Source organism: Sturnus vulgaris, chromosome Z (genome assembly GCF_052056855.1).
Source record: "Sturnus vulgaris isolate bStuVul1 chromosome Z, bStuVul1.hap1, whole genome shotgun sequence".
In the NCBI taxonomy this organism is placed as follows: domain Eukaryota; kingdom Metazoa; phylum Chordata; class Aves; order Passeriformes; family Sturnidae; genus Sturnus; species Sturnus vulgaris.
The window spans coordinates 65,823,911-65,846,891 of record NC_142283.1 but is presented as its reverse complement, the minus strand read 5'-3'; the positions used below and the strand labels follow the sequence as shown (position 1 = coordinate 65,846,891).

The window sequence follows — 22,981 nt, the reverse complement described above, 5'->3', positions numbered from 1 at the left end:
TGAAGGGCTCCTTGGCACACCCAGGCATCATGGAAATATATCTCAGCAGGGAGAAAACTGGCTAATCAGCACTTCTGCTCTAGCCTTTAGATGCACCAAGTAGGAGTTCAGGGCTTACCTCCTTTCATTTTAGAGGCAGGAATTGTCTACAAATCAAACTCTATAGTCTATGCATGCGCACGTGCATTTCTACCATCACAGTATTTAGTTTTGCTGAGAAATGAATTATCAATGACTGACTGCAATGTGGTGTTATTTTAATACTTCTCACAGCTTGGCTTCTTCAAGAGACAGTATGAGAAAATGACACAGGATATAGAAGATGTCGATGAAATTGCAGAACTCACAAAGGACAAAGACTGAAGATGAGTTACATGGATAAAGAGGAGATCTGAGCCACCAATAGTAGTTGTGATCAGTCAGTTCTTCAGCTGGAGTGCCTTAAAACTTAGTAACATTTAAACATTTTTAATGAAAGTGTCTTTATAGATGAAAATATTTTACAGATACTACTCTATTGTAAGAGTAACTGCAGGACAGTTTGGTTTCTTCAAAAATGATTTATAGTGCTTTTTCTTGTAAATTTTTGCCTTTCAAACAAACTTAACCCTTAGAACTGGCAGGTCCGGAGTATACAGTAACATACTGTTCCAGCAGCCCTTCTCTCGATCTACTGCAGAGTGAAACAGAAGAGTTTATTCCAGATTATTGTGGAACAGCATCAGTTGGTAATTCAGTTGACAAGTACCACATGTGTTAAAGGACATTTTCTATTAAGTTGATGATGAATGTGTGGTGAATACTGCTTCCAGACTGGGAGAAGAAAAGTCATATTTTCATTGACTAGCTCCATCCTTATTGTTTTAGAAAAATAGTTTCCACCAGCAAACCTTTGCTTTAACTAATCTATAAACTGGGAACTGTGTATGAAGATGTCTGTCTGGGTGCTACAGGACAACAACTGGTTGGGCAAAGTTCTTCCAAACGTTCACCATATTTCTTGCACTAAGGTCACAACTAAATTACTGAAGGATATTGTTTTGGGGAAATACTGCCAAATGGCATGTATAACTGTCTTCTGCATACTTTCTCCCTCAGAAGAAAATACGAATTTCAGAATGTCTTACAGCATGTTCTCTGCAATGTTATTACTCATTTTCATCTTGAGAAGCACTACCACTACTGTTACACTGGCCTTTACACTCACGGTCCCTCTGATACCAGTTTGGCTTTTGACATAAATAGAAAAGACAGTCAAGATCTTGCCTTTAATTCTGTATTGAAAGATTTTGCAAGACTAATAGCATAGAGTGAACTAAAGGGGATAGCTGACTGAGGAATTATGCACGTTACAAAAGGGGATAGTGAAGATCTAAGCTCTGTAAAATGTTTACTGCACTTCTTTAGCATCTCAGTGCCCTCCAGGAGACCAAAGTTCAGTACAACCTCCTTACCCGTCACGTTTTTTTTTGGTCCCACCTGTTCATGTCTTGATGAAGTTAATTTATATTTTATACAGTGAAGTACTGTAGTGCTCTGGAATGAGCTCTAAGCACAACACTTGGGTGACTTTGTGTTGGTTACACACCACAAGTTCATCACATGCTGTTACGCTGCCTGGCTATAATGAAAGCTCAGTCTTATAAAGGCCCGTGCTGTAAGACTGGTAACAGTCAGGGGAATTGGCCTTTTGGCTGCCTTTCTCTCTCATGCCTGGCAGTTACACTTACAATTGATTGTGAGAGAAGATGTGTGTGTTTTTTGTCTGTATGCTGCCATGCAAGTGAGATTGTTTCCAACTTGAGGTGATTTACTTGAAGAGTAAAACATGCAAATGTGCTTGATTAAGAACACGAAGTCATGGTTTCTTCCCCCCAAAGCTGGATTGTAATTATGCTTAGGCACTTTTCCATTATTTTCTGAAAGACTAGGCTTAAGCACGTTTGAAAGTTTTACTGAGTCTTTTTTAATAGCTAATCAGTCAAAAGCCAACCATCTCTTTGGCAAATAACAGCTTCATTTGCACCAACAGCTGGATTATGCTCAGTGTAGTTTTATATGGGTTTTGAATTTATTTTGTATCTATGAAATGCTATGTTTTGGGACATTTTGTTGGGCTTTTTTTAACATTCTGAAAAACAATTCCAATTCTCATATCAATTATCAAACAAGATTCTTGCCATCAGCTGAGTCTGTGACAAAAAAAATATTTTAAAAGTGGGAAAAAATCGCAATTGCATAAATCTAAAGAATAAGCTTCTGACTTGTAATTATAAACTTTGAGGGCAAATGCTCTGAGAGTAAAAATAAAAAAAAATTCTCTGCCTCAATTCTTATATAAACTTGTGTGAAAAAAATAACCCCTACAGCCATGTATGTGGGAAGCTCCTACATAAGCATTCATGCACTCTAGAGTAGAGGGGGAATTTCACAATACACCAGATGATAGAATCTTCAATTTCTAGTGCTGCCTACAAGGGCAATTCAGGCATTGACCCAGATTTCCTTCTTGCACCTTTGATGGGAGGTACAGGTCAATATCCAATATGCAACTTCTTTGGGGATTTAACAGTATAGCAGTCAGCAATGATTCAATTCACTAGTCTTCACTGGGTTATATTTTGACATGGACAACATGATTCTTCTTACAAACCTGGACACAATACTGCTTTTCCAAAATAAAGGGGAGACATAGCAATGGGTAAGGTTTTTGTATCCTAACCACTCCAAGTTACTAGTCTATTTTTCTTTTACAATTAATACTTAAATTCAGTTTTTATAATGGGTGAATCTATTGCACTTTTAAGTTGGCACAGCCATAAATAATACTGGAAATATTATGTATATTTTGTATTGTGTGCAAGGGTTTGGTTTGTTGTTGTTTTTTTGTTGTTTTTTTAATTTACTTTTATAAAGCAGCATGTTTTAATTACTCTGAAATTTTGCGCTTCAGCATGTACTTCTGTTTGTGCTTGCAGCAAGAAAAGTCAGCAATACCTTCAGCAAACTCAAGTTATATCTGATTCTGGTCTTGAAATCTAGCTGCTGATTTCCTGAAGTACTAGAATCAAGTCCAAAACATGAGTTGGTTTCATATGAGCCTATGTATAAATTCGGGATGTACAACAGAGTTTATAATAAAGTTGACTTCTAAAAGCTAGCATGTAAGCTTTATTGGAACAGGGACTGTATCACTGTGGTGGTCTGTCTGAGGGCCTAACAGCATTACTGCAATAAAATCCAAGACTACTGCTGAACACAGACTCATTCATCTTTAAATAGCACCCTAAAGAGAAGCAATGCATAAAATGGGGCCAAATATGATTTTGTCCCAATTGCACACAGTGAGAACCTGAAAGGAATGACTCTGCTAGGTAGACAAAGACATTGCACTTGAAGTCTTGTAGATCACAGTCAGAAGTGTAACATTACAAATAAGCTGTACTGTACTGTAACTCAGTTCATATTAGTGCCAAATATTTGGAAAGCTTTAACTGAGTCGATGGTTAAAACATTTCCATGACCAGGCCTTCCTATAAACATGAGCTTATCATCACTGGTATCTAAAATTGCAGCTCATTCTGCCAGTCTCTGCACTTTATCTATTTACAGCACTGGTCAGCAGTAGCATGTCACAACTCGGGCTCTGGCTACACCCCACCATATGTTGGAAAAGCTGAATTCAACTTTTCAGCAGGAACAATATGGCTAAAGAAGAGAGGGAGGAACTTAGCGATGAATAGAAAGATGACAGGAAGACAATACTGACAGAAACTACCACCTGAAACCTACCTGCTTTCACAGAACTTTTTATTTCCATTTTCAGGACGTCCATACTTTTAACAGTGGTACATAAACATTCAGGTAGGCCACCAATTTTAACACTTACATTGTACAGTATCAGATGAACCTAATCTTAAGGCTCAAAATTCTGTCTTTCAGCAAGTCTCAGGTCTCAGTGTTTTGCAGAATTACAAGCCAGATTCCTTATATACTGACTTATGTGATGGTTTTGACTGGGGCAGAGGCACATTTCTTGACAGTATGGAGCTGTGTTTTGGATTTGTGCTGGAAACTGTTGATAACACAGGGATGTTTTATCTGTCACTAAGCAATGCTTACAGGTTCAAGGCCTTTTGTGCTCTTCACCTCACCAGTGAGGAGGCTGGGGGTGCATAGGAAGGTGGGAGGGGACAGAGCTGTGACAACTGCCCACAACTGACCACAGGCATTCCGAGTGTTTGGTGTTTGTCTTCACAAGTCACTGCCACATGCAGTGGAGCTCTGCTTTACTAGGGTTGACTCAACCTGCTTGCCAGTGGCAAGTGGTGAATGCATTCCTTGTTTTGCTTTCCTTACATGAGCAGTTTTTACTTTTCCTTTTAAACTGTGTTCCATCTCAACCCACAAAACTTCTCGCTTTTTCTATTCTCCTCCATTCCACGAGTGGCAGAGTGAATGGCTGGGTGGGGCTGAGTTGCTGACTGGGGTTAAAGCACATCCAAAACTGAACTACAGCAAAAGCTTGCAAATTAAAGACTAAAAAAAATGAAGGTATAAAAATGCATCTCAAAATCTACAGCTAATTGCCTCAATTTTTTTATTGCCTGTGAAAGTAAATTAAGTGTACATTTTCACAACTTTAAGAAAAGTTGAGTCCTATATTTTAAGTGAACCTTTCTGTTCTCAGTTAATTGGTCAATTATTTGTATGCAATCACAGGCTTTAGTATGCTACCAGTATTAAAAATGTACTTGCCTTTTAAAATTGTCAAAATGGAACTTTTATAAAGAGAACTGCTATAAAGATACATCAGGATGCTAATTTTTGTAACACTTGATAAGATCAAATTTTATGGTGTATTTGTGTTTCAAAAAATAGGCCTAAAGTACTCAAAGAAACTGGTAATTTATAGTCATCAGCCTAATCTGAACTATTTTCAGTCACCTCCACAGGACACTTAATTGCACCCATTGGCATTTAATGCCCAAGGTTATTTTTCACAGCATTTTATGATGGAAAGGGCAGCACTGTCTGTTTTAACATACAATTTGTTAATAATTAGATTTAGCAGTTCTTTCTTTTTAATGCTGCTGAAGCAACAAATGAATGTGCTACTCTATAAAACTACAACTTACTTGGAATAGCTGTGCACAAAGTGAGCAGAGAGAAAGACCAAAAACCTAGTTGAAAGCTGAGCAATCTAAAGGCTTCATTCCTGAGTGCAGCAGTGGCACTTTCACGAGCAACAGCCGAAGTGAGGACTTGTATTTCGCAGCACGGCCAGCACCTGAGAGGGCCAGGAGCCGCTCCTCCTGCTCAGCCATCTCTCGGCTGCCATCTCCTGGATAGGCGCCTTATGAAACAAACCCCTTCCTCCCCGCCCCGTTACTCCTTGACAATCCATCAGTTGCTGTTCTCATCGTACACATCACGCTGAGCTTCTCTTGAGGGCAGAGCACAATGCTCAAAATCAGGCAAGGAAACTCTTAAAATCAATCAGTGCTGGTATATGGAAGTTCGGCCAGACAAAGGGGTGGATCAGTGCATTCAAATTTTGCCAGCCAAGACTAAAGCATCTTTTCATAAGGACAAATTATCACTCTGAAGACATGCACTTCCCTTCCACAGACAGCCCTTATCTGGCAGATCTATACAGGAATCACATGGTGACCCTCTGAGTCTGCAGCATTTGTTTCTGGGAATAGCTGCCTCATGGAGAGGTGGGATTACCCTTCCCTATGGACAAGGAAGAGAAACAGCTGGACTCATTCCAGAGACAGACCTGCAGCTGTTTCTCATCCCACTCAATGGACCTCACCATGGACAGCAGGACATTGCAAATCTTTTCCTAACACACAGTGAGACACAGCTGGGATTGCCCTGGCCTGGCAATTTGGAAACATTTCTGGGTCACTTCACACTCAGTTTAAGCATTTCTCTTAGAACACAGTAATCTGCCTTCTTATGATAATACTGCCCTAGCAGAGAGGGTAGCCCTACAGAGGGAGAGAGAACACTGAGTTCAGAGCATGGGCTTAAATTTCAGTGAGATACATTTTACCTCTAATTAGCACACCATCCCTCCCAGAAACATTTCCATTTCGCTTTTACATGCCAGCTGAAGAACCCAAAGTTACACAAGACTGATATATCATTGTTCCAGAACAAAGCAGTACTTGCCTCATGCACAGCTAGGGACAAAAAATGACATTTCATTGTCTTTACCATGGCAGCATACACACATTGTAACACTCAGCTGTGACTCAGTACAACATCTCTTCCATTCATTGTTCCTGGTCACTGTGGGGAAGTACACAATTATTGTCTCTTCTATTCTGCACCCTCCTTCCCAGCTGCATTGCTGATGGGGAAGGTGCACTTAAGGTCACCCCGGAGAAATCTTCCAGGAGACTGCAGCACTAAAAAGGCACTAAAGAACGCTACTGCAACTCAGAAATTGCCCCTGATCATGGGGTCCAAAGTGGAATTTAACTGACTTAAATACCACTGTTTTTCTGTATCAGAGCACACCACTAGGATGGAAGCACTGCATAAGTTTTACTTCATTCATAAACTATCCCCTTAAAAACAAGCTAAACATTTATTTTTGTGAAATTAATACACTAATTAGTTGCATGATAACAGCAAACATGGACATGGAAAAATGAATACCAAATATGAAAAAGTTAATCTATTTCTTTCTCTTCTAAAGTGAAAAATATTTTTTTCACAGAGCAAGTGATCGTGCTCAGTGTTCTGTACAATTCCTGGCAAAAATGACATTCAAACAGCAGAGGGCTTCTCTCCAACCTTCAAAACAAAGGAAAACCCAGTCTTGTACTTGACCAGCTCTGCCTAGATAATAGGGCCCACATGGTTTGTCGAGTGTGTATCTGCAAGCACGCAAGGAGCAGCTGCTGCCCTGCAGAGGAAGGACTGACTTCCACTGAGGAAAGTGCATCAGTAAGTCAATAAAAACAGTTTAACTACGTTTCTGCCTGAAGCAGTATATTTCCTTACTTAATTCAGATACAGTAACTAAGTACTAAAGTGATTAAAATCCCCGTGGGAAAAAAATATCATCATTCCTCATTTCACTTTGTGCAGTTAGAAATTGCTACTAGAATTTTGCTGCAGACACAATAAAATGGAATATACAGCTGAGGCTTCACTAGTGTGTGATATGATTCTAGAATCAGACTGGTTTGGGTTGGAAGGGACCTTACAGATCACCTAGTAGCAAACGTCCTGCTGTAGGCTGGGACACCTTCCACTAGACCCAGTTGCTCAAAGCCCCACATCTAGTCTGGCCTTGAACACTTCAGGCATCCAGATCTTCTCTGGCCAACCTGTGCCAGTGCTTCACCACCCTCACAGTAAAGAATTTCTTCCTAGTATCTCTTCTAAACCTACCCTCACTTCAGCTTAAAGCCATTCCTCTTGTCTTATCACTACATGTTGTTGTGAAAATTCCACCTCCAAACTTCTTGTAAGCCCCCTTTAGGTACTGAAAGGTGATGTAATGTTTCCCTGGAGCCTTCTGCAAGCTGAACAACTCCAGCTCTCAACCTGTCTTCATAGGAAAGGTGTTCTAGTCCTCTGATGAACTTAGTGGCCCTCCACTGGACTCATTCCAACAAAACTACCTTTTTCGTGCACTGGGGGCTCCAGAACCAGATGCAGTGCTCCAGTGGGCTCTCCTGAGCTCACAGCAGAGGAGCAGAATCAAATCCTTTGACCTGCTGGCCCCACTGCTTTTGATGCAGCCCAGGACAGAGCCAGCTTTCTGGGCTGCAAGTGCACATTGCCAGCTCATATTCAGCTTTTTGTTCACAAACACCCTCAAGTGTTTGTCCTCAGGGCTAGTCTTGATCCATTCTCCCTCCAGCCTGTGTTTGGGATTGCCCTGACTCAGGAGTATGACTTTGCACCTGGATTATAACTATGTATGATAAAGGAACATATATATTAGCAACTGAGCAAATAATTTTGCGTTACCTTATTTCGCTTCATTTGTATCTACCTTGTCTACACTGATAATGATGACTAGATAAAACTGCCTCTCAGCATTAGCAGAAATGCCGTACACAATGGGACTTCAAACTCTTAGCATCTAAGTACTACCATGGCACAGTAGAATAAATAAATATGAAATAAAATGACCTTGCTCAGACAGGTAACCCACTATCTCCAGTGAAACCCAGGTAAACTCCCTTTTCTTTGAAAAACTATTCCAGTTGATGACTTTTAATCCCTACACATATAAAGTCGAATTACTGAAACGAATTACACTACAGTTGTGTATTTGTAATAATAGCTGGTTTGGGTTCTTTTTCCCGCAGCACCATAAAACCACACAACCAAAAAGTCACCTTTGAAAGTTTGTCTAGACACCATTAAGTAGTTACAGGTTAGTGTACTATTGCCAAGGCAATTTTTTTTGTTGGTAGAGTATTAGCTTTAACTTTGATTCAATCTCTATCCATACTTTTTAATGCAATGGACTTGTAATATCAGCTGCACAGTAAAAATCCTTCTGTGAGACAGAGCTACTGGAATAAAAGCACTACTAAAAAGTTAATAACTCTGGGGTATAGTTTGTATTTTCTTCTCTGTCTGTACTAAAATAGTTAATCTACTTCAAGTAGCTTTCATATTACAAGAATGTCAAAACAGCATAAAGCTTGCAAACTAAGTCCGCAAGTCATATAAAATGAAACCTCTCTGAATATAAAGATTAAAAAAAAAAAAAAAAAGCAGTTGTCCTGTGGTGACCTCCCATACAGACAGAGAACACAGACTACACCAAGGTAAAAACATTAAAACAGTATTTATCACAGAGTAGTCTAAACACCTTGCAACAAAGAATTTTAGGGAAGATTATTTTAAAAACTGACTCCATGTAAGAATGCACAAAAGGCAATTCCAAAGGAGAGTCAAGAACACCTAAAGCCCCTAATTAATCTTCATTCATTTCACTCAGTCCAAACTAAATTATTGAGATTGAAACATCTATTAGAACTTTTAGAAACTGAGATTCTCTGTAAAAACTCAGAGAAAGAGTAACACTCATTAGGAAGAGTAACACTTTATTTTCAAAAGAGTACAATTATTTTTCTGAATTTGCCCAAAAGCATTCCTTGTTTTCTTTCCAAGAATATTCATCCTCATAAATCTCCTGTAATATAAACAAAGAATGGGAAATATTGTGAGTCTGCTACATACAGCTAAAAACCAGGCCAAATAACTCAATAGCCATCCCACTATTATTTACTGATCACAACAGGACTGCACAGTACTTGGCTGGCAAGCAGAAGAGAGGGCAGCACCCTCAGAACATATGGACTTGGATGAACCTCAGGCTGATTCCCACTGAATTTAAAAGGGCTGACCTATGCTGAAGTCAATTCAACAAAGAGATCTAGAAGAAATTATGTAATAGCTGTAGAGCACACAGCTTTCATGCTGCTACATTAACCTACTGTACCATCATTTTAGAGAATTTAGACATAACAAAATGTCAATATTAAAATAAAAATTACACTAATACACTAAATACACTACCGATAGATCTTAAGGACAGACTGGTTTACCAGCTGCAGTCCAGTCCCAAGCAGCAAATTCTGAGTCCCTGATTATTCATTCTGAGAGAATTTCCATCTCCTCAAAGAGGTATCAGAAAACTGGAGTAATGGGGAGAATATCACTGCTAACCACATGCCAAGTTCTGCTAGGGAGAGAAGGCAGAGATAATGCTCATTAATTGCATGCAACACTGAGGCTCCACACACTGTTGGGTGCCTATACTATCTTTGGGACTTCTGCTCATCCCTTCACTGTCTGCTGTTGTTTAATGATTCGTGCTTTCTCGTGGCCACAGCAATGAGGGGAAAAAATGGCAAGAAATACCCTTTTACTTGCAAACTGCAATGCTGTCCAAAGCAGAGTTGACTCAAATTCTTCCACAAGCTTGTGCAGAACTGAGTTTTGCTACTCAAAAGAGGACAGCTCAGGCCTCCTTCGCTTTCACCCTACAATGGCTTCAAAATAAAGAGAAGCTAGATGGTACAGGTAGAGGAGAACCTTCCAGATGCTCTACCTGCCACATATGGGCCTGGTTGCGCTAGAGGAAACTCACTGGTGCTACACACTGAAAACACATCAGGAGCAGCTGCTGCCTGTAATGCTGCTAAGGCAGTCCAGAAGTCTAAGACTAGTATAGGCCTAAATTTGATTTTGTCCCCAAACATACCTTTTTCCATATTGGGACAGATGCTTTTAAGGTATTGATGCAGTACGTTACAGCTTCAAGGGATTCTGTTCTGTGTGGAGAGGAGACTGCAATAATTACACTTGCTTCAGTTATTGGAACCACACTAGGGAGAAAAGAGGAACAACAGCAGCTTTAGCTAACACTTAACATCAAGAGCGCCCAAAAGTTGTAGCCATGTCACGTCAGTATTCTGGCCACATGCTCTCCTGACTCATTCATACTGAGCAAGTGTTAAACCACATCCAAAAGATTATATACTTTTTAAAAGAAAGAAAACCACAACCCAAATCAGTACCAGATGTTAGAATTCCACACTTTAGAATAAATAAACCCGCCAGACATAGGCTTTTTTCTCCCATTCTTTTTTTAAAAATTAAGCCTATGGAATTAAGAGGGGTAAATTGTTAACTTGTAACAATTCATAGGAAATTCACTGGAAGCTGGCTTAATAATGAACAATATCAAGTTAGAACAGCCAGTTCTTATCTAAAAACCTAAGAAATCATCTCAGTTTGCACAAGCATTTGTGAAAGAAGAAATTAGGTGCCTCACACTATGCAGATCTTGCAATGAAACCAAATTCTTGACAAATTCTGATTTAAGATTCTGAAGTTTGCTACTTGGTGTGTTGTGTTAAACTCAATAGAAGGACAAGGTTTTGTGTTTCTCCTTGCAACTGTAGCATTTCTAAAACCTGCCTCCCAATCATTCCTCTATAGTAAGACTCCTTCATGCAGTCCAGAGGAAGAAATCTCAGCCTAAATGCTGCCCTCATGACAGCCACCCTCTCTGTTGACTATAGACGAAATCAAGGGAAACTACCCCTCAGGCCTTGTATCTTACTTACTCTTTGCAATCACATCCCAAGTTCCTTTCTGCAAATCCTGCTAGTTTCAGCGAGAAATCTTCCCTGAACTGGGAAGGCCCAAGAGTATGTCAAACACTAGTGTTCCATGTGAATTGAAAGGAAAATGCTTATCCAAGAGTCAAGGAACAGGAAGTTCTCCCACAAGCATGGCTGGCAATTCCTATGCACCACAGCCTAAGCTTTCAGACTTTTTGCAGCATAAACAGACTTAAATCTGACAACAACAACAACAACAACAAAAAATCTTAAATCTGACAACAACATTCTGCAGCCCCACAACAGGAGAGAGAAGAAAAAATGACGTGCTGCCAACTTCACACCTTTTAAAAATAACAAAATAAACCAACAGCCTCCCCTTCCCTGGAGTGAAATATCTCCCCACTTTCAAAACATCACATCAGCATCAAAGATCCTGCCAGGGTAAGTGTGGACTCCAGCAAACCCTACCAATAAACACATTTTTGAAACTTAACTCCAGAGCAAGACCTTGATCCTGCAGGCAGCTTTGCTGCACTATGGTTTCTAAACACTCCTGCAGGCTCTGCAACTATGTAAGCGCAGTCATGCACCAGACAAGGATTGATACTCCAGCTGCAGAAGAATGGGGTCTGGACATACATACCCAACTCTGTGGTACATTGCAATATGTTTGACTGAAGGCCATTTCTGTCTAACATCTCTGCAGATTTTCTTTATTTCAGTCTCTGCCATTGAAGAATATGCTTCATATTCTAAGTGAATCACTTTTCTTCCTTCAAAATTATTTCTTGTAGTACCTAAACAAAAATTATTTATCAACTAACGGCACTAAGTAAATGAATACATATTTTATCTTTATAATACACATTATATATTATATTAATATGGAGAAAAAACCCAGGATCTCTTGCTATGGTCAAGGTCATCACTGTGCAAATATCAACAACCTCCTCTAATCATAGCTGAATAATGAGATTATTTGAACAAGGTAAATCTTTACTATAAAAGGAAGAATTCAGTTTACAGGTTACACACATCTGCAGCCCATAATGTCCAAGGCTGGGACATCATCTGTGGTAACTCCTAAGCTGCTATAATGGCATTTGGCCATGTAATTTTTAAATGCCCAGTATTTAGGAGCCTAGTAGCACTAAGGTTTAAGCACAAAGCAGTTTCATATGTGTGCCATGTACATTAAGCACAGGACAGAGCTACAAGCCTGACCTTCATCAGCCCATTGGAAAAATACTACTTCACTTTCAACTAAGCCCGAGTTACAGGACCTCACATACAGGTGTGGACATGTGGTCAGCACAGCCACAATATTCCATTTCCCACACTGAACAAGTTGTATTCCAAGGGACAGGAGAACAACTCCCAGGCAGTTCTCTACTCCAGAGCTGCTCTTCTGTTCAGTCCTACAATAGCCAGTCATAACAGTCAAAAAGCTTCACACCACTTTAGCCTACTGCAGCTATTTAAGAATTGGTCTTGCTCTAATAGTTCAGAACCTGTTTTCTAAACATCCTAGACCAGGAACTGATTTATTTGAGAACTACAAGTCTGGGATGTGGACAACCTAGGTTCCATTTATTAGACTATCAACATATCCAGAGACTTAACTCACCAATGAACAGAGACACTGCCCCACAGGATGGTGAAACAACCAGCTCTGACACTTCATCTACAGAGAGCTTTTCAGACTTGAGCTTGATAAAATCTTTTGGCACATCTTCACTTTCTTCCATATCGCACTAGAAAAATTGAAACTAAACAGACTCTGTTGTTGTCCCTGAAGATAGGAGCACCACCCAACTGTTTTTTTTCCAGTGCTGATGCCCCAATTTATGCACAACACAGTCACTATCTATTTGCTCAAGAGACCAGTCTACGTGTGAAATTCACTTCTCTGCAGCCTCACTGAAAGAACATTAACTGCAAGTAACAAGCAATGACTTGGTTTTATTGCATACATATTTCTTTCTGATAGGAAAGTCTGGTATAGTAGAATGCAACTATAATTAGCTGAGGCCCTGGTTTAACAGCACTGTGTAGTGCTGTTAAATCTGTGGTGATACTGTCAGTCTCTCCTACTCATCAAATCAAGCAGTTTAAAACAGAGATTCTTGATAAACATGGATTAGTGTTTTAATCCTAAAGTTGAGTTGAGAACGCTCTCCAGGGCATTCAGGACATCATACTATCAGTGTGTTACATGTGTTACAGACACACAGGAGATATATCTAACTTTTCTGAGTAGAAACCAGTCATCATATCACCTAAGAATGAGAAGTATTTTGGTCAGCAGCCGTGAAACAAGCTGCAGTGAACAGATGGACTAGCACTGAAAAGCAGGAAAAGAAATAAAGCTATTCTAAGGACACCTTTTTAACAGCAACAAACTAAGAAAATTTCTAAGCAGAAGTCAGTTATTTTCACTATATTATCTTTTCTGTTAATAAGTGGCAGGAAATTTTTCATTATCATCTTATTTACGCAAGCCAAGTTTCCACTGGTAGGAAGAAACAACCAGGAAAGAGTTACAAGACCTAAAACCCAGACTCAAAGCAATGCCTGGCCTCTCTGGCAAGTGTCTTCCATTTACTGCATGCATGTTAATCATTTACTGGTGCACTGGCTTATAGTTTCTGCTCTCTTATAGTTTCTGCTGGCTTATAGTTTCCGCACTCTTCAGATGGAAACACAAGTTGGGTTCTCTCAAAAGAGGACTGGGGTGGAGGGAGAGAATTGCAATCACATCTTCGGACCTAAACAAAAAAAGGTTCTTGTAACATCATACAGAATTAATGAGGTATTTTAGCATGGGATTACACTCCACAGGAAACTAGGCAATAAGTGATACCTACCAAACAGAACCTGAGCAGATTCAGCCTCCACTAATTGGTGGGATGATGGCAACCTCGTCTCCAGGCTGCAGGACCAGCACCTGGTCTCCAAGAAGCACGTACTCCTGCCGAACTGCAAATACCACTTGATCCCGGATGACAGCAAGCCTGAGGGGAATTGGCAAGAGCACAAATAGGTTTCCAAACAATGTTTGCATTTAACCATGAGATTTCATTAAACAGCAAACTGGTGCACATTCTAGGGCAGCTGAGGTAAAAACCACTGAGACTTACACAACTTTGCTTGCAAGACACTGTCAAAAATACAACACACACCTCCTAATCTTGGATTCTCCTGTAATGGCTAAGAAGAAAGAAGATCAGTATAATTTTCAGAAATCAGGAATTGGATTTGTCACAGGCCTATGTCAGAACAAACCAATGAATACCAGACCCAGAAGCAAACAACAAAAATGTTGGTAACTCAAGAGGCAGCAACCATTCAATTTGGGATTAGAAGGAAATTCTGTCTTGATGAATTCTGGCTGGACTGGAACAATTTTCTTACACACCAAAAAGCATTATGGTATGCTGTTCATGAGATCTCATGAAGATTCAGTCGTCAGAGAGTTGCTTCTCTTATTGTGTGGGCTCAGACTTTATGAAGCTTTCGGTCTTTTGTACTTACAGGTCTGAAATCTGCTATTGATAAGGACTGGCCACAGAACTGAGAGCAGATGTGATGTGTCTTCCAGCAGATCTTCTACATATTTTTTTATGTGATACATATTTTCATTTATTGCTGTGAGAGTCCATAGTATTGGATATCATGAGGCAGGGAATAACTTCCATGACTAAATGCAATTACATAGCAAGCATGAGGTCCATAGCACTAAGACAGCAGAAAAAATAATTGCGTGTTTCTTCAGATGGTGCAGGCATTATAGCAGTTCTTGTTTGAGACTACAAAATCTGGCACAGCCAGCTCAGTATTGACTAGAAACAAGTAAGCAGACCAAAAGAGCAAGAGTAAAAATCATCTTGCTTCCTACCAGCCAGATAGACAAAAGTAGTCAAGGCACAGGCTGAGCAAAACACAGTAGCACTGATTCAGAGAACAGACTTAAGGGAGGGATTGTATGAAAGCAAAGCAAGCCACTAAAGAACTGTGCACAACCATGAAACTGAAGTGCCCATTAGAAGGATGGACTCTGATTAAAGTCCCTTGCAAGCTAATTAGTTGGGGGAAAATGGGTGGAACAGAAAAGCACTGTCAAGTAGGCTCAAGCTGCAATTTGAATATCCATTAGCAATGTGAATAGAAGTCTGTGGTCAATGCCCTACAATTATATTGAGTTTTTCCAGAAAAGCTAGGAACAGAAGCATTTTTCAAGAAGGCCGCTGTGAAGTAACTGCAAATGCAAATTGTACTGCCCCAAGTCATCATTCATAAAAGGACAAAGTTGACAAATTACAGCAAAACAACCAACGGTGCTGCTGCTGCTTCTGTCATAGACGAAAAGGCTGCAAAGTAAAATATACACATTCCCTACTGCCTCTCGCACCAAACACACAATTTGAATTCTCTGTGAGGAAAAGGTTCCTGGTCCAGCGTTTTCTGAAGAGTTTCTCACGTGGTAACAGATACCAATGTTAAACAGTTCATTTTGTTCGTAGTGTTTGAAAGTATTTTACTAAAGAAAGGTTGTGCCTAAAGGAAGACTTGGACACCTAAGTCCAAAGTTATGGAAATTCCAGAGCACTGAGCACTAAATCCTGAGGACCATAACCTGTCTTACACCTTTCTTTTTTTTCACACCTTTCTATCCCTCCAAAATGGTGTTTCAGCTTTGTCCATCAGACTTGTTCTTGACAGGACTGACCACCTTCCCTTAGCTTTAAACAGAGGGGACATTTCTGTTGACACCCCCTTGAGCACCAATGCAGCACCAATGCCCTTACAGCACATACAGTGCTTTCTCAGGACCAGATTCCTTATGAAATGCAACCAGCAGTGGTGTGGGCCTTCAGAGCATTGAAGTGGCTGAACAGAAGGCTGTGTCAGGGCTGAGTGCCTGGAAGCCTGTAGGGACTTCAGTTCCCTTCCTGACCTGCCTTGCATAGTGTGCCATAGGCTCAGACCAATGGTTTACAGTACAGTTAATCATAGAATCAATTAAGTTTGAAAAGCACTCTGAGATCAAGTTCAGCCTATGACTGAACATCGCCATATCAACTAGACCATGGCACAAAGTCCAGTCTTTCCTTAAAAGCCTTCAAAGACAGTGACTCCACCACCTCCCTGGACAGCCCATTCCAATGTATAAGCATCCTTTCAATGAAGAACTTCTTCCTAATGTCTAACCTAAGCAACTGGAAACACCTGCATATTATAATTTATTTCTTATTTATTGTCCTGGCTGTGCTTGATCCCTCCTTGCAACATCTCATCTTCTCCACATAATTATAACCTGGTAGTTTTCAGGTTACCACATCACAGCCCTCCTGGACAATGGGCCACGTGTACCTCTCAGGCCCAGTTTTGGGAACATCTCCTGCACCTGGACTTTCCTTGCGTATACATAAAGCTATAACATTCCCAGCTGTGCAAAACACAAAACACTTGGTACAGGCTACCAAAAGAAGGTGACACCACTGGTAGTGTGCTGTCGAAGTACTGCTATGTGTTCCAGTTCAATGCTAAACACCGAATTTGTGTTTAAAAAAAAAAAAAATGCAACCACGTTTGTTTGTGCACCTCAAGCGTAACTCGCTGCATACCTGGGGTGGACCTTGACGATCTCCTCCCAGAGCTGCAGAGAGGTGATCTCCCGTGGCACCGAGAGGGTCTCGCAGCGCAGCCCCGCCAGCTCCGCGCTCCTGGCGAAATACAGCACCGAGACCTGCCCGGGGAACCAACAGCGCTCAGGCCCGCGCGGCCTGCCCAGGAAACCGCTCTCAAAGCACCAGCACACTGGCACCGGAAACAGAGCGCCAAGAAAAGCTTTCCCAGGCTTTTCTCGATGCCGATGGGCTCTGCTGCATGTCTCCTGCCCCGGGTGTCAGGACAGCGGGGGAAAGGCGGAGAAGGCGAGGAGCGGTGAGTGACCGCGGGCCCGCCGCCCAGGCCGCTCCCGCCGCCCACCGGAGCCAGGGGCAGCCGGAGCCCCACCGCACCGCCGCCCTGCCCGGCACCGGCCGAGCCTCCGACCAGACCGGCCCCTAGGGTCGCCGGCAGGTCGCACTTACCTGGCAGCGCATGGAGCCGCCGTCCCGGGCGAGCTGCCCTCCGCCGCGGGCCCGCGGCAGCGCCTGCGCCCAGGCGAGCGGCGCCGGGCCCGGACCGCCCCCTGCGGCCTGCCCGGGAGCACCGCGGGCCGCTCCCGCTGTGGGGTCCGGCAGCGCCGGTTCCTTCCCACACGGGCAGTGCCGAAGGTGGGAGAAGCCGCGGCTTTGCCCCAGAACTCACGGTGCGGTGATGGGGATGGCACTTAACAAGCCTGGTTTGTGAATAGGGCCGGGTAGGGGGACTCGCAGCCCCGCGCACATCGGGATTGCAGATCTTCGCAAATATTACGCGTCCACAGCTTTGCACGTGTTAAACATCAGCTAAATTAACAGGACAGGTATAGTTAGCGTGTAAAAGCCATGGATCCGTTTCAATGCTGAGGCAGGACTTCAGGACTAGGGCGTGTTTCACCTCAGTTTCCTGCAGCAACTGAGCACGGAAGGACAGCAGGGTGGGAGAGCGCTGGCTCTCACCGGGGAGGGGAGAGTGACACGGGGTGTGTAGAAAGTGCTGCCGAGAGACTCACAGCAGTTGTTCCACACGGCATAACTGTGCGCCAAAACCATTCCTTGTGGGTGGCCAGGGTTATTTCTATAGTGTTTGGTGACACTGGTAACCTCACAACAGTAATGGAGGAGCTCTTCCAGACCGTCCAAACAAACCAGGGACAAGTCCACAGTCGTTACTGCTGTGCAGAAAATCACGCTGCCAAAGGTCAGTGTCCATAAACGAGACAGAGGAGTCCTGCAAAAATCAATTTTACGCAAAACTAGGAAGATCTTATAGAGGCGTACCTATCTAGGGTCTCTCCAGTTTTTAGCAGACCCAGCCTCCATTTATTCTAAACATCCTCCTACTTTTCCCATTGGGTGAGGCACTAGGAAGATGCAATTTTCAGATCCACATACTACATATCTGCCCTCCGACATGTGGGAGGGCATTCTTCCAGAATTCTTCCACAACCTGATTGGTTCCTTCAGGTTATCTAGTCGTTTGCAAAGACATGCACACTCATTTCTCCTATCATCAGTGTCATAGAGTTTATGGTGAGTCATTGTGATCTGGGCTGGTGGTCATTGAATTGTTTAGGTTGGAAAAGCCCTCTGAGATCATTGAGTCCAATTCTTACGCCAGCACCACTGTTTTCACCACTAGACCATATACCTGGGTGCCACATCCACAGATTTTCTGAGCCCTTCGTGATTCCTCCACTTTCCTAAGCAGCCTATTCCAATGCCTGATCAATGAAGTAATTGTTCCTCATATACAAATTGAACTTCCCCTGGTGCAGCTTGAGGCCATTTGCTCTTGTACTGTTGCTTGTTACTTGGGAGAAGACACTGACCCTCACCTGGCCACAGCCTCTTTTCAGGGAGTTGTAGACAGTGATAATGTGTCCCCTGAGCCTCCTTTTCTCTAGGATAAAAACCCCCAAGTCCCTCAGCTGCTCCTCACAGAACTTGTGCTCCACACCCATCACCAGCTGTGTTGCCGTCTCTGGACAAGAACATCAAGCTTTGCTGGATACAATACTGTCAGTAAAAAAAAAAAAAAAAAAAAAAAAAAAAAAAAAGCCCTCAAATGAAGAACTAATAAGATGGCTGAGAATGGAAGCAGACCTTTCTGCGTAATAATTCTTGCCTCTGCATTACAAACACAGTGAAAGTTAAAGTGATTACGTTTTCCAAAAAGTGTGTGATAGAAACACAATCATTTCTGGGGAGCAATTGTATTGCACCAGCTACCCAGTACATTGTGTCTTAATCCTCTGCTGTGAGGAACAAATAAGTTACTTTTTAAAACTGTGTTCTTTTGTGAATGATTAACTAGTGTTACAAATTGAACTCTCCTAAACACAGCATGTGTTAAGTGAATAAAAAATTGCTTTCTTTTTTCTCTGAGCTGAGTAATTTTGGATCTATGCATCTTAAATAGAATAAATCACTTTGACATGGTATGTATGACCAGCCAGTAGCTAGCAAGTGGCTGGCACATTTTTCCCATGCAAAAGGTGTACCATAGGTGTAAACTGAAGTGGGGGAGTACTGCCTCAGCTAGCGAAAATTAGCCTCTCAGCCCAGAAAACAGTGAGCTTTGAAGGATTTGTCTGTACATTTAGGGTTAAGTCAACTATGTAATAAGGAGAGAAGGGTAACTGGCAGTGAATTTCTGGATTTTCTTTCTTTGAGCTCCAAGAAATAACTTAGCTAAACCAATTCTTGAATATTTTTTCAAAGGATAGCTCAGTATTCAGCTCTGCATTGTATGATTTAGTTAAAGGCAGATTCTGTGCCTAGAAAGCAGAGGAATAGAGTAGGATCTATGACTCTTATGCTCTATTAACTATGTTCTCGAACAGCTAAGAAATAGCTAAAAGTTCTTAATCAAAACCAGGAATTAAAATGAGGTATTAGTGGCTAAACCAAAATTCTCCCTAAATACCTGTTTATTCTGGAAGTCTTATCTTCCAGGGACATCAGCCTCAGCAAGAGGTGGGACAACTATACTGCTAGGTTTGCAATAATGAGTTTTAGCAAGATTGATTTTGTTCAGTTGTTTGATTCTTTGACTTGTTTGGTGTTTGGGGGGGGAGAGTATGGGTACCTACATCAGATTAAATAAGAGATAATTTTATAGCTCTCAAGGAGATATGTTAGCTCTGTAGAGACCAGGATTCAAAACTATCCATTATATAGACCACCTCTATGTGATGTTTTCTTAAAATATTTCCTGTTCTATATCCTTCTTTCAGGCACCACTTTCTTCCTGAAACTTTTGGGTTGGAGTATGAGTATCTACAAGTATGGCATCTAGTTCCATTACTTATTGAGTCCATTATTTTCAATTGATTCTTGTCCTAAGCAATGGGGCCTTTGCTGTAGCAGAAAGGTATGTATGTATTCTCCTACACCAATACGTACAGTAGGCAAAATGTAGTATATGTACATTTTCAGAATGTATTTCTTTCAGATGTATTCAATTTCAAAAAAGTTATGCTATGAAGTCCTCCAAAACAGGTATTTCCTATTTCACTTTCCAACTTTTCTTTGTTTTAATAATGCGTAATACTGAAAAAGTGCAAATTTTCCTGTATGTGTGGGATTTCCTTCCACTACCCAAATAGCAGCTTAAAGAAGTTCAGTTCTAAGGAATCACAGATGGGGATGTTTTCCCTCCTAATTTCTTTCTTACTTACCATCAGCAAACTTTGACCATTTAGATGTAGCTGGAGTATGCTCAGACACTATGCTTATAGTCTAAAGCACAGATTCTGCATGTGATGTTGAACAGAGAGAACCACAGCAAAGTCATCAATACTTAAATGGATACAGTAGTCTGCCTGCTAGTCCTAAGTTAATTTTATAACAACCTATTACAAGAATTGCTATAAAATAGCACTGGGAAAACCAAAGAGCAATGAACTAGAGACATGTTACTAATGTTTAATTCTTTCTACCAATGATTTACCTAATGTCACTGCAGAAAAAAAAGTCTCTGTAGGACTGCACAAGATTGTGACCGTCTAATTTCTAGCAGATTTTCTGTTTCCTTTTGTTTTCATTTTAGACATTTTCTCAGAACTGTTTGATATAAATCATAAGTTGCTGCTCCGAAATTCAGATTTATACTTGGGAAATCTTCAGAGAATGTTTATTACTCCAGTTTTGTTGTGAAGAATTTAAGCCATGTTGATGGCAGACTTGAGTGCTCTTTTTTTTTTCTTTTCTTTTTTTTGAGATGTTGATGCATGAGACTTTATTTAGAAGAATTGAGAAAATTCCTTTACTTCAAACTTCCTGAAATAAATAGGGAAAATAAAAATTATCACTCATGACATGGAATAAACTCTTCATTACCTCGCACAACCTTCATATTCCTTGGGCAACCAGCCAAATCTGAAGTCATTTTAGCATTAAATTTTTGTGACTGAATTCATTTGGGGGAAAAAAAAAAAAAAAAAAAAAAAAAAAAAAAAAAAGGAAAAGTAGAGAAAAACAAACACCCTAGGTCTTCCTCCAAAGGAAAAAAAAAAAAAAAAACAGAAACAACAACAAAAGCCATTTGGAAAAATCTACAAAGATCCAGAAGTCAGGCAGGTATAGAAGACATGTCACTGTGAATTCCAGTAATTCCACTGAATTCAGGTCTGAATTTGGCGTCATACATGTCAACACTGGCAATAACCTGGAAAACATCTTCCTATTTTGGAAGGAAGGAGAGCTGTTCATTGAATTTCCATAGTGGAACAATGGAGAAGAAAAACTTGAAAATATGCATCTTTCTGAGGCACTGTGACCTCTAGGATTCCTCTGTGTGTGAGGTATATGTGGCCGTTTGACCAATGTATTTAACATTCCCCTTGGCACTCTTTGAAATTGTCTATTACAAAACAGATGGTGCAGTAGTTACTTCTTGAAGGGCTAGTAGAGCATGACTACATCTGGAATTAATCTTTAGCTCCCTAAACCAATAGATCACCCAGTTTTAAGAGGGCCTTCTAATATAATTGCATTGCACAAGTACAGAGAAAGAATACACAGCTTTAAGGCAGAGCATAAGCAGTCCGGAACTATAATTCATAGGCACACAAGTCTTTCTCTTCAACTGTCTCATTTATGGGCAAGTATTTTCTACAATAATTTATTTTTATTGAGCAACAGCAGTATGTGAAATCTGTAACTTCTTCAATGAGATTTTTAAAATCTAAAATTTTTCAAGGTTTGTGTAAAGTATTTTTCTTTTCAGTTGGCAACTATGGTGTTTTTAGAGAGATGACTTCTTTCATTTTTATACTGTCCTACCAAGAAGGTAGCTCAAGGTTGTATCAAACTAGAATGCACACCATCGTCACTCAAATAAAGCCAGTTATGGAGTTTTTGATGATTATTAAGTCATACAGCATATGCTCTGAAGAATGATGGGAAAGGGCATTAGGACATGCAGGGTGGATGCTAGAGTAAAAACTGCTTCTGCAAACTTCAATGCCAAAGGAAAGTGCACGTTTTAACACAGAGAACCTCATATTTGCAAGTGCCTTGTACCAAACTGCCTGGCTAATATTTGATCTAGATTATCTAAATATCTAAAATATTAAATGTGTTATTTGTCTTGGAAAAAATTATATTGTCAAAAATGCACTGCTTCCTGCAAAGGTCTTGAATTTTGTAATAAAGTGGTTATAGGGTAAGAAACTTGGAATACAATCAAATTAGATACCTTAAATAGTGTTCAGAAATATAAAATAGCTTTTGTTTGTAGTATTTCAGTGAGTTTGTATGCTTTTCTGTCCTTCTTTTGTAAAGCATAAAGCACCTAGAACAGGGAGACATGAAAGGCTGGCAGATAAATAATACATTGTTGGTTTACATTCCCAGATTACATTATTGGCACTCTAATTATCATAATGTGTAAGAATTTGAAACACTGTATGAAGTAAGAAGCATTTCACAATATCAGTTTTTCTGAAGCCAATGGAATTCCCCAGGAACTACTCAGATCTGTGGGTGACAATGAAAATGAAGACAACCTCTACCAGTTCATAACTTGTAATGTCAAATTACAGATTGCAGTTACCTTGCCTTTCCATTCTTTATAATCATAGTAGCTGCTTTACTCAGCTTGAAAGAGGAAGTTTTGCTGAAGTTTTTACTTACTATTATTTCAGATCAGTATTTCAGTTTAGTAACTTTATTGCAAGTCAGTGCCTTTAGTTGCCACTGGTG

The 22,981-nt window shown here is 40.7% G+C and overlaps 3 protein-coding genes and 1 long non-coding RNA gene across 10 annotated transcripts in view; 2 read left to right on the top strand and 2 right to left on the bottom strand.

Annotated features, from left to right (window-relative positions):
• Nucleotides 1-3,257, top strand: part of ITGA2 (integrin subunit alpha 2) — a 67,308-nt gene extending 64,051 nt beyond the window's left edge. For both annotated transcript variants that reach the window (XM_014889709.2, XM_088156329.1), the window contains one exon: nt 274-3,257. In XM_014889709.2, coding sequence (XP_014745195.2) covers nt 274-363 — 90 coding nt within the window. In that variant the 3' untranslated portion in view covers nt 364-3,257. The remainder of the gene's footprint in view (nt 1-273) is intronic.
• LOC148219890 (molybdopterin synthase sulfur carrier subunit-like) overlaps nt 1-18,817 on the bottom strand; it is an 85,445-nt gene extending 66,628 nt beyond the window's left edge. For 2 of the 6 annotated variants that reach the window (XM_088156336.1, XM_088156335.1), the window contains exons 1-3: nt 17,219-18,817; nt 16,751-16,872; nt 13,991-14,137 (exon numbers count right to left, since the gene is read on the bottom strand). In XM_088156336.1, coding sequence (XP_088012462.1) covers nt 14,011-14,137; nt 16,751-16,872; nt 17,219-17,230 — 261 coding nt within the window. In that variant the 5' untranslated portion in view covers nt 17,231-18,817 and the 3' untranslated portion in view covers nt 13,991-14,010. Of the gene's footprint in view, nt 1-11,807; nt 11,921-12,818; nt 12,893-13,065; nt 13,892-13,990; nt 14,138-16,750; nt 16,873-17,218 lie in introns of those variants that run through there. The other 4 variants (XM_088156334.1, XM_088156333.1, XM_088156332.1 and 1 more) reach the window with 4 other exon arrangements.
• On the bottom strand, nt 9,076-12,871 carry LOC106861367 (molybdopterin synthase catalytic subunit). The gene is made up of 4 exons (XM_088156330.1): nt 12,751-12,871; nt 11,767-11,920; nt 10,256-10,379; nt 9,076-9,181 (listed from the first exon to the last, which is right to left on the bottom strand). Exons 1-4 carry the CDS (start codon nt 12,869-12,871, stop codon nt 9,113-9,115), a joined length of 468 nt encoding a protein of 155 aa, XP_088012456.1. The 3' UTR covers nt 9,076-9,112.
• Nucleotides 16,787-21,195, top strand: LOC148219889 (uncharacterized). The gene is made up of 3 exons (XR_015799410.1): nt 16,787-17,069; nt 20,011-20,147; nt 20,826-21,195. It is a non-coding gene; the product is annotated as an uncharacterized LOC148219889 (long non-coding RNA).
• Nucleotides 21,196-22,981: the final 1,786 nt, after the last annotated feature.

Coding starts and splice junctions, on each gene's coding strand:
- LOC106861367 (XM_088156330.1), bottom strand. CDS start 12,871: ATGGAAGAAAGTGAAGATGTGCCAAAAGATTTTATCAAGCTCAAGTCT. Junction 11,921..12,750: donor GGCAGTGTCTCTGTTCATTG/GTGAGTTAAGTC, acceptor ATTTTTGTTTAG/GTACTACAAGAAATAATTTT. Junction 9,182..10,255: donor CTGTCCCAATATGGAAAAAG/GTATGTTTGGGG, acceptor TTTATATTACAG/GAGATTTATGAGGATGAATA.